The sequence below is a fragment of the Cydia fagiglandana genome, chromosome 9 (assembly GCF_963556715.1).
Source record: "Cydia fagiglandana chromosome 9, ilCydFagi1.1, whole genome shotgun sequence".
Classification (NCBI taxonomy): domain Eukaryota; kingdom Metazoa; phylum Arthropoda; class Insecta; order Lepidoptera; family Tortricidae; genus Cydia; species Cydia fagiglandana.
The window spans coordinates 18,997,291-19,010,359 of NC_085940.1; the positions used below are offsets into that span (position 1 = coordinate 18,997,291).

At 41.5% G+C, this 13,069-nt stretch overlaps 1 protein-coding gene, 1 long non-coding RNA gene and 1 other non-coding gene across 4 annotated transcripts in view; 1 reads left to right on the forward strand and 2 right to left on the reverse strand.

The window, feature by feature from the left end:
* LOC134667540 (prominin-like protein) overlaps nucleotides 1-13,069 on the forward strand; it is a 494,736-nt gene that overhangs the window by 96,419 nt on the left and 385,248 nt on the right. For both annotated transcript variants that reach the window (XM_063524964.1, XM_063524965.1), the window contains exons 2-3: nucleotides 12,175-12,313; nucleotides 12,840-12,965. In XM_063524964.1, the coding sequence (XP_063381034.1) occupies nucleotides 12,175-12,313; nucleotides 12,840-12,965 (265 nt within the window). The remainder of the gene's footprint in view (nucleotides 1-12,174; nucleotides 12,314-12,839; nucleotides 12,966-13,069) is intronic.
* LOC134667574 (uncharacterized) overlaps nucleotides 7,733-13,069 on the reverse strand; it is a 92,990-nt gene continuing 87,653 nt past the window's right edge. Inside the window, exons 2-3 of the long non-coding RNA XR_010098656.1 lie at nucleotides 7,936-7,964; nucleotides 7,733-7,761 (exon numbers count right to left, since the gene is read on the reverse strand). This is a non-coding gene — a long non-coding RNA (uncharacterized LOC134667574). The remainder of the gene's footprint in view (nucleotides 7,762-7,935; nucleotides 7,965-13,069) is intronic.
* On the reverse strand, nucleotides 10,861-10,932 carry Trnap-agg (transfer RNA proline (anticodon AGG)). The gene has a single exon. It is a non-coding gene; the product is annotated as a tRNA-Pro (tRNA).

The following is a 13,069-nucleotide window of genomic DNA, read 5'->3' on the forward strand; positions in this document are numbered from 1 at the left end:
TAAGTTCGGAGCTTAGCATCCCAGCCAATGCGGGCTGGATACCTAGCATCTCAGCAGTTCTGGATAGCAAGCACCCTAAAGCATTAGAATACATGCAGTTTTGTCTTCTAGAACGAAATTTTGCAAATTTTTGAAAGATAGTCTTTCAAAACTACAAAAAATCTATCAAAATCGAGGAATTGCTAATTTCTGAGCTTGGAATCCCAGCCAATGCAGGGCAGACACCCAGCATCTCAGCAGTTCTGGATAGCCAGCTCTTTAGAGCACTAGAATAATTACAGTTTTATCTTCTAGAAGGAAATTTGACAGAGTTTTGATAGACTATACACGGAAATAGTATCGAAGTCTCGAAATCGATTAAATGCTAAGTTGTGAGCTTAGCATCCCAGCTACTGCAGGTCTGATACCCAGCATCTCAGGAGTTCTGGATAGGTAGCTCTCTAGTGCTCTAGAAAAACTACAGTTCCATCTTCTAGAAGGAAATTTGGCAGATTTTTGGAGGATTATGTTTGAAATGGTCTCGAAATCGAGAAATAGCTAAGTTCGGAGCTTAGCATCCCAGCCAATGCGGGCTGGATACCTAGCATCTCAGCAGTTCTGGATAGCAAGCACCCTAAAGCATTAGAATACATGCAGTTCTTTCTTCTAGAACGAAATTTTGCAAATTTTTGAAAGATAGTCTTTCAAAACTACAAAAAAGTATCCAAATCGAAGAATTGCTTAGTTCTGAGCTTGGCATCCCAGCCAATGCAGGTCTAATACCCAGCATCTCAGCATTTCTGGTTAGCCAGCTCCTTAGAGCCCTAGAATAATCTCAGTTCTATCTTCTAGAAAGAAATTTGACAGAGTTTTGATACTTTTGATAGACTATGTCCGAAAATAGTCTGAAAATCGACTAAATGCTAAGTTCTGTGCGTAGCATCCCAGCTAATGCAGGTCTGATACCCAGCATCTCAGGAGTTCTGGATAGCTAGCTCTCTAGTGCTCTAGAAAAACTACAGTTCTATCTTCTAGAAGGAAATTTGGCAGATTTTTGGAGGATTATGTTTGAAATAGTCTCAAAATCGAGAAATAGCTAAGTTCGGAGCTTAGCATCCCAGCCAATGCGGGCTGGATACTTAGCATCTCAGCAGTTCTGGATAGCAAGCACCCTAAAGCATTAGAATACATGCAGTTCTATCTTCTAGAACGAAATTTTGCAAATTTTTGAAAGATAGTCTTTCAAAACTACAAAAAAGTATCGAAATCGAGGAATTGCTAAGTTCTGAGCTTGGCATCCCAGCCAATGCAGGTCTAATACCCAGCATCTCAGCATTTCTGGATAGCCTGCTCCCTAGAGCCTTAGAATAATCACAGTTCTATCTTCTAGAAAGAAATTTGACACATTGTTGATAGACTATGTCCGAAAATAGTCTGAAAATCGAGTAAATGCTAAGTTCTGTGCGTAGCATCCCAGCCAATGCAAGTCTGATATCCAGCATCTCAGCAGTTCTGGATAGGCAGCTCCCTTGAGCACTAGAATAACCACAGTTCTATCTTCTAGAAGATAATTTGACAGAGTTTTGACAGTCTATGTCCGACAATAGCCTCGAAATCGAGTAAATGCTAAGTTCGGAGCTGGCATCCCAGCCAATGCGGGCTAGATACCTAGCATCTCAGCAGTTCTGGATAGCAAGTACCCTAAAGCATTAGAATACATGCAGTTCTTTCTTCTAGAACGGAATTTTGCAAATTTTTGAAAGATAGTCTTTCAAAACTACAAAAAAGTATCCAAATCGAGGAATTGCTTAGTTCTGAGCTTGGCATCCCAGCCAATGCAGGTCTAATACCCAGCATCTCAGCATTTCTGGATAGCCAGCTCCTTAGAGCCCTAGAATAATCTCAGTTATATCTTCTAGAAAGAAATTTGACAGAGTTTTGATAGACTATGTCCGAAACTAGTCTGAAAATCGAGTAAATGCTACGTTCTGTGCATAGCATCCCAGCCAATGCAAGTCTGATACCCAGCATCTCAGCAGTTCTGGATAAGCAGCTCCCTAGTGTACTATAATAACCACAGTTCTATCTTCTAGAACGAAGTTTGGCAGAGTTTTGGAGGATTATGTTTGAAATAGTCTTGAAATCGAGAAATAGCTAAGTTCGGAGCTTAGCATCCCAGCCAATGCGGGCTAGATACCTAGCATCTCAGCAGTTCTATATAGCAAGCACCCTAGTGAATTAGAATACATGCAGTTCTGTCTTCTAGATCGAAATTTGGCAAAGTTTTAAAAGATAGTCTTTCAAAACTCCGAAAAAAGTATCGAACTCGAGGAATTGCTAAGTTCTGACCTTGGCATCCAAGTCAATGCAAGCCATACACCCAGCATCTCAGCAGTTCTGGATAGCCAGCTCTCTCGAGCACTAGAATAACCACAGTTCTATCTTCTAGAACAAAATTTGACAGAGTTATGATAGACTATGTCCGGAAATATTATCGAAGTCTCGAAATCGAAAAATAGCTTAGTTCTGAGCTAGCATCCCAGCCAATGCGGGTCAAACACCCAACATCTCACCAGTTCTGGATAGCCAGCTCCCTAGAGCACTAGAATATTCACAGTTCTATCTTCTAGAAGGAAATTTGACAGAGTTTTGATAGGCTATGTCCGAAAATAGTCTCGAAATCGAGTAAATGCTAAGTTCTGAGCTAGCAACCCAGCCAATGCGGGTCAAACACCCAGCATCTCAGCAGTTCTGGATAGCCAGCTCCCTGGAGTACTAGAATAAACACAGTTCTATCTTCTAGAAGGAAACTTGACAGAGTTCTGATAGACTATGTCCGAAAATAGTATCGAAATCGAGTAAATGCTAAGTTCTGAGCGTAACATCCCAGCCAATGCAGGTCTGATACCCAGCATCTCAGCAATTCTGGATAGGCAGTTCCTTAGTGCACTAAAATAACCACAGTTCTATCTTCTAGAAGGAAATTTGGCAGAGTTTTGGAGGATTATGTTTAAATAGTCTCGAAATCGAGAAATAGCTAAGTTCGGAGCTTAGCATCCCAGCCAATTCGGGCTGGATACCTAGCATTTCAGCAGTTCTGGATAGCAAGCACCCTAAAGCATTAGATTACATGCAGTTCTATCTTCTAGAACGAAAGTTGGCAAATTTTTGAAAGATAGTCGTTCAAAACTACAAAAAAGGATCGAAATCGAGGAATTGCTAAGTTCTGAGCTTGGCATCCCAGCCAATGCAGGTCTAATACCCAGCATCTCAGCATTTCTGGATAGCTAGCTCCCTAGAGCCCTAGAATAATCACAGTTCTATCTTCTAGAAATAAATTTGACGGAGTTTTGATAGACTATGTCCGAAAATAGTCTGAAAATCGAGTAAATGCTAAGTTCTGTGCGTAGCATCCCAGCCAATGCAATTCTGATACCCAGCATCTCAGCAGTTCTGGATAGGCAGCTCCCTTGAGCACTAGAATAACCACAGTTCTATCCGCTAGAAGATAATTTGATAGAGTTTTGACAGACTATGTCCGACAATAGCCTCGAAATCGAGTAAATGCTAAGTTCGGAGCTGGCATCCCAGCCAATGCGGGCTAGATATCTAGCATCTCAGCAGTGCTGGATAGCAAGCACCCTAGTGAATTAGAATATAATGCATTTATTCTAATTCACTAGGGTGCTTGCTAGGGTAGCACTGCTGCGATGCTAGGTATCTAGCCCGCATTGGCAGGGATGCTAAGCTCCGAACTTAGCATTTACTCGATTTTCAGACTATTTTCGGACATAGTCTATCAAAACTCCGTCAAATTTATTTCTAGAAGATAGAACTGTGATTATTCTAGGGCTCTAGGGAGCTGGCTATCCAGAAATGCTGAGATGCTGGGTATTAGACCTGCATTGGCTGGGATGCTACGCTCAGAACTTAGCATTTACTCGATTTCGATACTTTTTTCGGAGTTTTGAAAGACTATCATTCAAAACTTTGCTAAATTTCGTTTTAGAAGATAGAAATGCATTTGTTCTAATTCACTAGGGTGCTTGCTATCCAGCACTGCTGCGATGCTAGATATCTAGCCCGCATTGGCTGGGATGCCAGCTCCGAACTTAGCATTTACTCGATTTCGAGGCTATTGTCGGACATAGTCTGTCAAAACTATCAAATTATCTTCTAGCGGATAGAACTGTGGTTATTCTAGTGCTCAAGGGAGTTGCCTATCCAGAACTGCTGAGATGCTGGGTATCAGACTTGCATTGGCTGGGATGCTACGCACAGAACTTAGCATTTACTCGATTTTCAGACTATTTTCGGACATAGTCTATCAAAACTCCGTCAAATTTATTTCTAGAAGATAGAACTGTGATTATTCTAGGGCTCTAGGGAGCTAGCTATCCAGAAATGCTGAGATGCTGGGTATTAGACCTGCATTGGCTGGGATGCCAAGCTCAGAACTTAGCAATTCCTCGATTTCGATCCTTTTTTGTAGTTTTGAACGACTATCTTTCAAAAATTTGCCAACTTTCGTTCTAGAAGATAGAACTGCATGTAATCTAATGCTTTAGGGTGCTTGCTATCCAGAACTGCTGAAATGCTAGGTATCCAGCCCGAATTGGCTGGGATGCTAAGCTCCGAACTTAGCTATTTCTCGATTTCGAGACTATTTAAACATAATCCTCCAAAACTCTGCCAAATTTCCTTCTAGAAGATAGAACTGTGGTTATTTTAGTGCACTAAGGAACTGCCTATCCAGAATTGCTGAGATGCTGGGTATCAGACCTGCATTGGCTGGGATGCTACGCTCAGAACTTAGCATTTACTCGATTTCGATACTATTTTCGGACATAGTCTATCAGAACTCTGTCAAGTTTCCTTCTAGAAGATAGAACTGTGTTTATTCTAGTACTCCAGGGAGCTGGCTATCCAGAACTGCTGAGATGCTGGGTGTTTGACCCGCATTGGCTGGGATGCTAGCTCAGAACTTAGCATTTACTCGATTTCGAGACTATTTTCGGACATAGCCTATCAAAACTCTGTCAAATTTCCTTCTAGAAGATAGAACTGTGAATATTCTAGTGCTCTAGGGAGCTGGCTATCCAGAACTGGTGAGATGTTGGGTGTTTGACCCGCATTGGCTGGGATGCTAGCTCAGAACTAAGCTATTTTTCGATTTCGAGACTTCGATAATATTTCCGGACATAGTCTATCATAACTCTGTCAAATTTTGTTCTAGAAGATAGAACTGTGGTTATTCTAGTGCTCGAGAGAGCTGGCTATCCAGAACTGCTGAGATGCTGGGTGTATGGCTTGCATTGACTTGGATGCCAAGGTCAGAACTTAGCAATTCCTCGAGTTCGATACTTTTTTCGGAGTTTTGAAAGACTATCTTTTAAAACTTTGCCAAATTTCGATCTAGAAGACAGAACTGCATGTATTCTAATGCACTAGGGTGCTTGCTATCCAGAACTGCTGAGATGCTAGGTATCTAGCCCGCATTGGCTGGGATGCTAAGCTCCGAACTTAGCTATTTCTCGATTTCGAGACTATTTCAAACATAATCCTCCAACACTCTGCCAAATTTCCTTCTAGAAGATAGAACAGTGGTTATTTTAGTGCACTAGAAAACTGGCTATCCAGAATTGCTGAGATGCTGGGTACCACACCTGCATTGGCTGGGATGCTAAGCTCAGAACTTAACATTTACTCGATTTCGATACTATTTTCGGACATAGTCTATCAGAACTCTGTCAAGTTTCCTTCTAGAAGATAGAACTGTGTTTATTCTAGCACTCCAGGGAGCTGGCTATCCAGAACTGCTAAGATGCTGGGTGTTGGACCCGCATTGGCTGGGATGCTACGCTCAGAACTTAGCATTTACTCGATTTCGAGACTATTTTCGGAGATAGTCTATCAAAATTATGTCAAATTTCCTTCTAGAAGATAGGACTGTAATTTTTCTTCTAGAGCTCTAGGGAGCTATCTATCCAGAACTGCTGAGATGCTGGGTATAAGACCTGCATTAGCTGGGATGCTAAGCTCACAACTTAGCATTTAATCGATTTCGAGACTTCGATACTATTTCCGGATATAGTCTGTCAAAAATCTGTCAAATTTTCTTCTAGAAGATAGAACTGTGGTTATTCTAGTGCTCTAGGGAGCTGGCTATCCAGAACTGCTGAGATGCTGGGTGTCTGACCTGCATTGGCTGGGATGCCAAGCTCCGAACTTAGCTATTTCTCGATTTCGAGACTGTTTCAAACATAATCCCCCAAAACTCTGCCAAATTTGGTTTTAGAAGATAGAACTGTGGTTTTTCTAGTGCACTAGAGAGCTGCCTATCCAGAACTGCTGAGATGCTGGGTATCAGACCTGCATTTGCTGGGACGCTACGCTCAGAACTTAGCATTTACTCGAATTCGAGACTATTTTCGGAGATAGTCTATCAAAACTCTGTCAAATTTCCTTCTAAAAGATAGATCTGTGATTATTCTAGTGCTCTAGGGAGCTGTCTATCCAGAACTGCTGAGATGCTAGGTATCTAGCCCGCATTGGCTGGGATGCTAAGCTCCGAACTTAGCTATTTCTCGATTTCAAGACTATTTCAAACATAATCCTCCAAAACTCTACCAAACTTCGTTCTAGAAGATAGAACTGTGGTTATTATAGTACACTAGGGAGCTGCTTATCCAGAACTGCTGAGATGCTGGGTATCAGACTTGCATTGGCTGGGATGCTATGCACAGAACGTAGCATTTACTCGATTTTCAGACTAGTTTCGGACATAGTCTATCAAAACTCTGTCAAATTTCTTTCTAGAAGATATAACTGAGATTATTCTAGGGCTCTAAGGAGCTGGCTATCCAGAAATGCTGAGATGCTGGTTATTAGACCTGCATTGGCTGGGATGCCAAGCTCAGAACTAAGCAATTCCTCGATTTGGATACTTTTTTGTAGTTTTGAAAGACTATCTTTCAAAAAGTTGCAAAATTCCGTTCTAGAAGAAAGAACTGCATGTATTCTAATGCTTTAGGGTACTTGCTATCCAGAACTGCTGAGATGCTAGGTATCTAGCCCGCATTGGCTGGGATGCCAGCTCCGAACTTAGCATTTACTCGATTTCGAGGCTATTGTCGGACATAGACTGTCAAATCAAAACTCTGTCAAATTATCTTCTAGAAGATAGAACTGTGGTTATTCTAGTGCTCAAGGGAGCTGCCTATCCAGAACTGCTGAGATGCTGGATATCAGACTTGCATTGGCTGGGATGCTACGCACAGAACTTAGCATTTACTCGATTTTCAGACTATTTTCGGACATAGTCTATCAACACTGTGTCAAATTTCTTTCTAGAAGATAGAACTGTGATTATTCTAAGGCTCTAGGGAGCAGGCTATCCAGAAATGCTGAGATGCTGGGTATTAGACCTGCATTGGCTGGGATGCCAAGCTCAGAACTTAGCAATTCCTCGATTTCGATACTTTTTTGTAGTTTTCAAAGACTATCTTTCAAAAATTTGCAAAATTTCGTTCTAGAAGATAGAACTGCATGTATTCTAATGCTTTAGGGTGCTTGCTATCCAGAACTGCTGAGATGCTAAGTATCCAGCCCGCATTGGCTGGGATGCTAATCTCCGAACTTAGCTATTTCTCGATTTTGAGACTATTTCAAACATAATCCTCCAAAAATCTGCCAAATTTCCTTCTAAAAGATAGAACTGTAGTTTTTCTAGAGCACTAGAGAGCTAGCTATCCAGAACTCCTGAGATGCTGGGTATCAGACCTGCATTAGCTGGGATGCTAAGCTCACAACTTAGCATTTAGTCGATTTTCAGACTATTTTCGGACATAGTCTATCAAAACTCTGTCAAATTTCTTTCTAGAAGATAGAACTGAGATTATTCTAGGGCTCTAAGGAGCTGGCTAACCAGAAATGCTGAGATGCTGGGTATTAGACCTGCATTGGCTGGGATGCCAAGCTCAGAACTAAGCAATTCTTCGATTTGGATACTTTTTTGTAGTTTTGAAAGACTATCCTTCAAAAATTTGCAAAATTTCGTTCTAGAAGAAAGAACTGCATGTATTCTAATGCTTTAGGGTGCTTGCTATCCAGAACTGCTGAGATGCTAGGTATCCAGCCCGCATTGGCTGGGATGCTAAGCTCCGAACTTAGCTATTTCTCGATTTCGAGACCATTTCAAACATAATTCTCCAAAAATCTGCCAAATTTCCTTCTAGAAGATAGAACTGTGGTTATTTTAGTGCACTAGGGAACTGGCTATCCAGAATTGCTGATATGCTGGGTATCAGACCTGCAGTAGCTGGGATGCTAAGCTCACAACTTAGCATTTAATCGATTTCGAGACTTCGATACTATTTCCGTGTATAGTCTGTCAAAACTCTGTCAAATTTCCTTCTAGAAGATAAAACTGTAATTATTCTAGTGCTCTAAAGAGCTGGCTATCCAGAACTGCTGAGATGCTGGGTGTCTGCCCTGCATTGGCTGGGATTCCAAGCTCAGAAATTAGCAATCCTCGATTTTGATAGATTTTTTGTAGTTTTGAAAGACTATCTTTCAAAAATTTGCAAAATTTCGTTCTAGAAGACAGAACTGCATGTATTCTAATGCTTTAGGGTGCTTGCTATCCAGAACTGCTGAGATGCTAGGTATCCAGCCCGCATTGGCTGGGATGCTAAGCTCCGAACTTAGCTATTTCTGGATTTCGAGACTATTTCAAACATAATCCTCCAAAAATCTGCCAAATTTCCTCCTAGAAGATAGACCTGTAGTTATTTTAGTGCACTAGGGAACTGGCTATCCAGAATTGCTGAGATGCTGGGTATGAGACCTGCATTGGCTGGGATGCTACGCTCAGAACTTAGCATTTACTCGATTTCGATACTATTTTCGGACATAGTCTATCAGAACTCTGTCAAGTTTCCTTCTAGAAGATAGAACTGTGTTTATTCTAGTACTCCAGGGAGCTGGCTATCCAGAATTGCTGAGATGCTGGGTATCAGACCTGCATTGGCTGGGATGCTACGCTCAGAACTTAGCATTTACTCGATTTCGATACTATTTTCGGACATAGTCTATCAGAACTCTGTCAAGTTTCCTTCTAGAAGATAGAACTGTGTTTATTCTAGTACTCCAGGGAGCTGGCTACCCTGAACTGCTGAGATGCTGGGTGTTTGACCCGCATTGGCTGGGATGCTAGCTCAGAACTCAGCGTTTACTCGATTTCGAGACTATTTTCGGAGAGTCTATCAAAACTCTGTCAAATTTCCTTCTAAAAGATAGACCTGTGGTTCTTCTAGTGCTCTAGGGAGCTGGCTATCTAGAACTGCTGAGATGCTGGGTGTCTGCCCTGCATTGGCTGGTATGCCAAGCTCAGAAATTAGCAATTCCTCGATTTCGATACATTTTTCGGAGTTGTGAAAGACTATCTTTCAAAACTTTGCCAAATTTCGTTCTAGAAGATAGAACTACATGTATTCTAATTCACTAGGGTGCTTGCTATACAGAACTGCTGAGATGCTAGGTATCTAGCCCGCATTGGCTGGGATGCTAAGCTCCGAACTTAGCTATTTCTCGATTTCGAGACTATTTCAAACATAATCCTCCAAAACTCTGCCAAACTTCGTTCTTGAAGATAGAACTGTGGTTATTATAGTACTCTAGGGAGCTGGCTATCCAGAACTGCTGAGATGCTGGGTATCAGACTTGCATTGGCTGGGATGCTACGCACAGAACTTAGCATTTACTCGATTTCGAGACTATTTTCGGACATAGTCTATCAAAACTCTGTCAAATCATCTTCTAGAAGATAGAACTGTGGTTATCCTAGTGCTCAAGGAAGCTGCCTATCCAGAACTGCTGAGATGCTGGGTATCAGACCTGCAATGGCTGGGCTGCTACGCTCAGAACTTAGCATTTAATCGATTTTTAGAATATTTTCGGAGATATTCTACCAAAACTCTGTCAAATTTCCTTCTAGAAGATAGAACTGTGGTTATTCTTGTGCACGTGGGAGCTCGCTATCCAGAACTGCTGAGATGCTGGTTGTCAAAACTCGGATTTTTGCTCAAACTTAGCATTAATCAAAATTTACCTAGAAATATTTTTCATGTTCGTGTCCCATACATATATGAAAAATTTTTTTTTACAGTTTTGACCAGAACTCTTTATATATCGTCTAGAAATGTTAGTATCTTTCATTTAAATGCTATTTCGAGGCTGTGGAGTGGGTAATGGCTGGGATGCTGGAGTGTCAAAATGTGAAGTTAGCATCTCATTTTAAAATTTCATTTTTTTCGCGAAAATGAGCAGAACTATTTAAAAAAACCATCTAGAACTGTAGAACTATTAGGGATGCTACTAGAACTCTCATAAAAGTTTGAGATGCTAGCACTTGATATGCTAGGTTCACACACACATAGATTTACGGCAAGCCGAGCGAGCGTCGATCAATTTAGCTAGCAATTATCTTGGGCACTAGGTCAATGCGAAGCTAACAGGCTTTGTTAATTGCTGTGTTGTTTGTTATTTGTTTATGTGCAATAAAGTGACATACATACAAGTAGCTTATAACATTTAGCGCCTTACTTCTAATTTCTAACTGTTCGCTGTTAAAACATCATTAACACCTTAAAGTATGGTGTGAAGTGATATTTATTGGTCTAAGATGACGTGTCGGTTTGTTGAACCGTTTCCTTGAGGCGTGACAGCTGACGGGGCAATGACACCGTCACAGTTGATGATTCTCAGCAACCGTGCATTCGAACTGTTGACATCTTTACGTTTTGTTAAGTTTTTTGTGTAAAAAAGCTTTCAAAATGAATACTAATATAAAAAAAAGAAAATGAAAAAAAAAAGATTGTTGGGCTCGTCCGGGATTTGAACCCGGGACCTCTCGCACCCTAAGCGAAAATCATACCCCTAGACCAACGAGCCGGTTGAGAGAGACGACGAAATATCGTATTCCGTTCAGCGTGCCGCTTTGCTGTGACGAGTGTGACGTAACATCGAAATTAGTTTACATTGGGAACTTGTGTTATTTCGTTACTTCTTATTTTGAAGGTTAATTTATGTAACGGATTTAGTATTATGATAATGACTAATCTGTGACAGGTATATAGAGTTGAGGTAGGTATATTTAAGGCGATTGACATGTTATCTTTTCGTTTCAAATAAATTATTATTATGTTTGTACAAATTCCAGCTTTTTTGATTAATTACGGGCGCTAAATAACATCATATGCCTGCAGAATAATATAATAAAATAGACGTGTTTGAGGTTAAATATCTTAATTTATAGCTTTAGCACACTGTTTAGGGGCTGTCCATAAATTACGTCATCGATTTTTGACCCTCCCCCCCCCTAAAATCATTCCAAAAATCATGCTTCGAATGACCCCGTTTCCTACTACGTCATGCTACCATCATCCGATGTCCAGACTCCCCCCCCCCTAATTGGAAATGACGTAATTTATGAATAGCCCCTTACTTCATCCTATAAATAAACCTTAAGCAATAAACCAATGAAACGACCAAGTCGTGAGTAAGCACAACACTCGTGTTGTCCGATATAAATAATTGCTACAAACGGGGCATTGCCTAATAAACACAACTTCCAACCCATTCTATACCTTATCTACAGCACGTAAGGTGTAGTTTAGTGTGGCAGAGCGCTTGATGAGATGCAATTGGAGACATGATATAGCCGTACTGTATTAAGTAGTTAACTATTATTTCGATCTAGTTACGAAATGACGCAAGTGACTAATTTTTTTTACGTAAATATGACTCTGAACTTGTTGTGCTAAGAAAGCTATAGAAGTGTGGGTGCTACAGTTGTAGTAAGTACACGTAGCGAGTGTCTAAATCAAAGCTACACGATCAATTTGATTGGGCGTTTGAATGCATACATTTGCATTGTTTAATATGAGAAGTTTGCATTGTTCAATAAGATGGTAACTGTAAACTTTCCTGTTTGTTTTGGTTTAGGGAAGCTGAGTTTACATTTATACAATACATACAGGTAAAAATGTTTTTATACAATTAGACCAAGACTTGGCTCGAGTCGGCCCGAAATATTCGGAACTTTTAGCCAACCTATCATTATAGCTGTTTATACTCTGTATGTTAGATCCACGATAACGACAGACATTTATGTGTACATTTGTGTTGTTACAGGAATCGTGTCAGTGTCAGACGGGCACCTCGACATCGCGAGTCCTCAAGAAAACTGGCGCGTGCTACTCGCACACTATGCGGGGCCTACAGCGTTCGTTGTTGTCGCCGTCCTACTGGCCGCCGCGCTGCCTCTCGCCGGGTGAGTGTTGTACCTATAGTGTCAGTGTCAGATGGGCACCTCGATATCGCGAGCCCAGAAGAACTGGCGCATGCTACTCGCACACTACGTGGGGCCTACAGCAGCGTTCGTTGTTGTCGCCGTTCTACTGGCCGCTCGCTGGGCGAGTGTGTGTTGTATAGTGTTAGCATCAGAAGGGCTCCAGACCAGGAGAACTTGCGCGTGTTACTCGCATACTATGCGGGGCCTACAGCGTTCGTTGTTGTCGCAGTCCTACTGGCCGCCGCGCTGCCGCTCGCTGGGTGAGTGTGTGTTCTATCGTGTCAGGGTTAGACTGACTCCAGACCAGGAGAAATGGCGCGTGCTACTCGGACACTACGCGGGGCCCACAGCGTTCGTTGTTGTCGCCGTCCTCCTGGCCGCTGCGCTGCCGCTCGCTGGGTGAAAAATAAAGAAGATCATGATTAGAAATATTAGGAACAGTTGAAAAACATAATGCTAGAATGCCTCTGATTGTTGACTAACATTATAATCTGTTTGTTTTCAGACTGTTCTGGTGCTGTTGCTACTGGTGCCGCTCTGGTCGACGGAGGCGAACATTCGACCGCAAATACGACGCGTGCCTCAAGGGCCTGCTCGCTATAGTGCTCATCGGGTTGCTCACACTTTTCTTGTACGTATCTTTCTACAACATTAAACAGTTATAATACTCGCTTCGCTCTTATGTTTCTAGCAAGAACTCATAATTGCTTATATTATAGTGTTTAAGTAAATAGT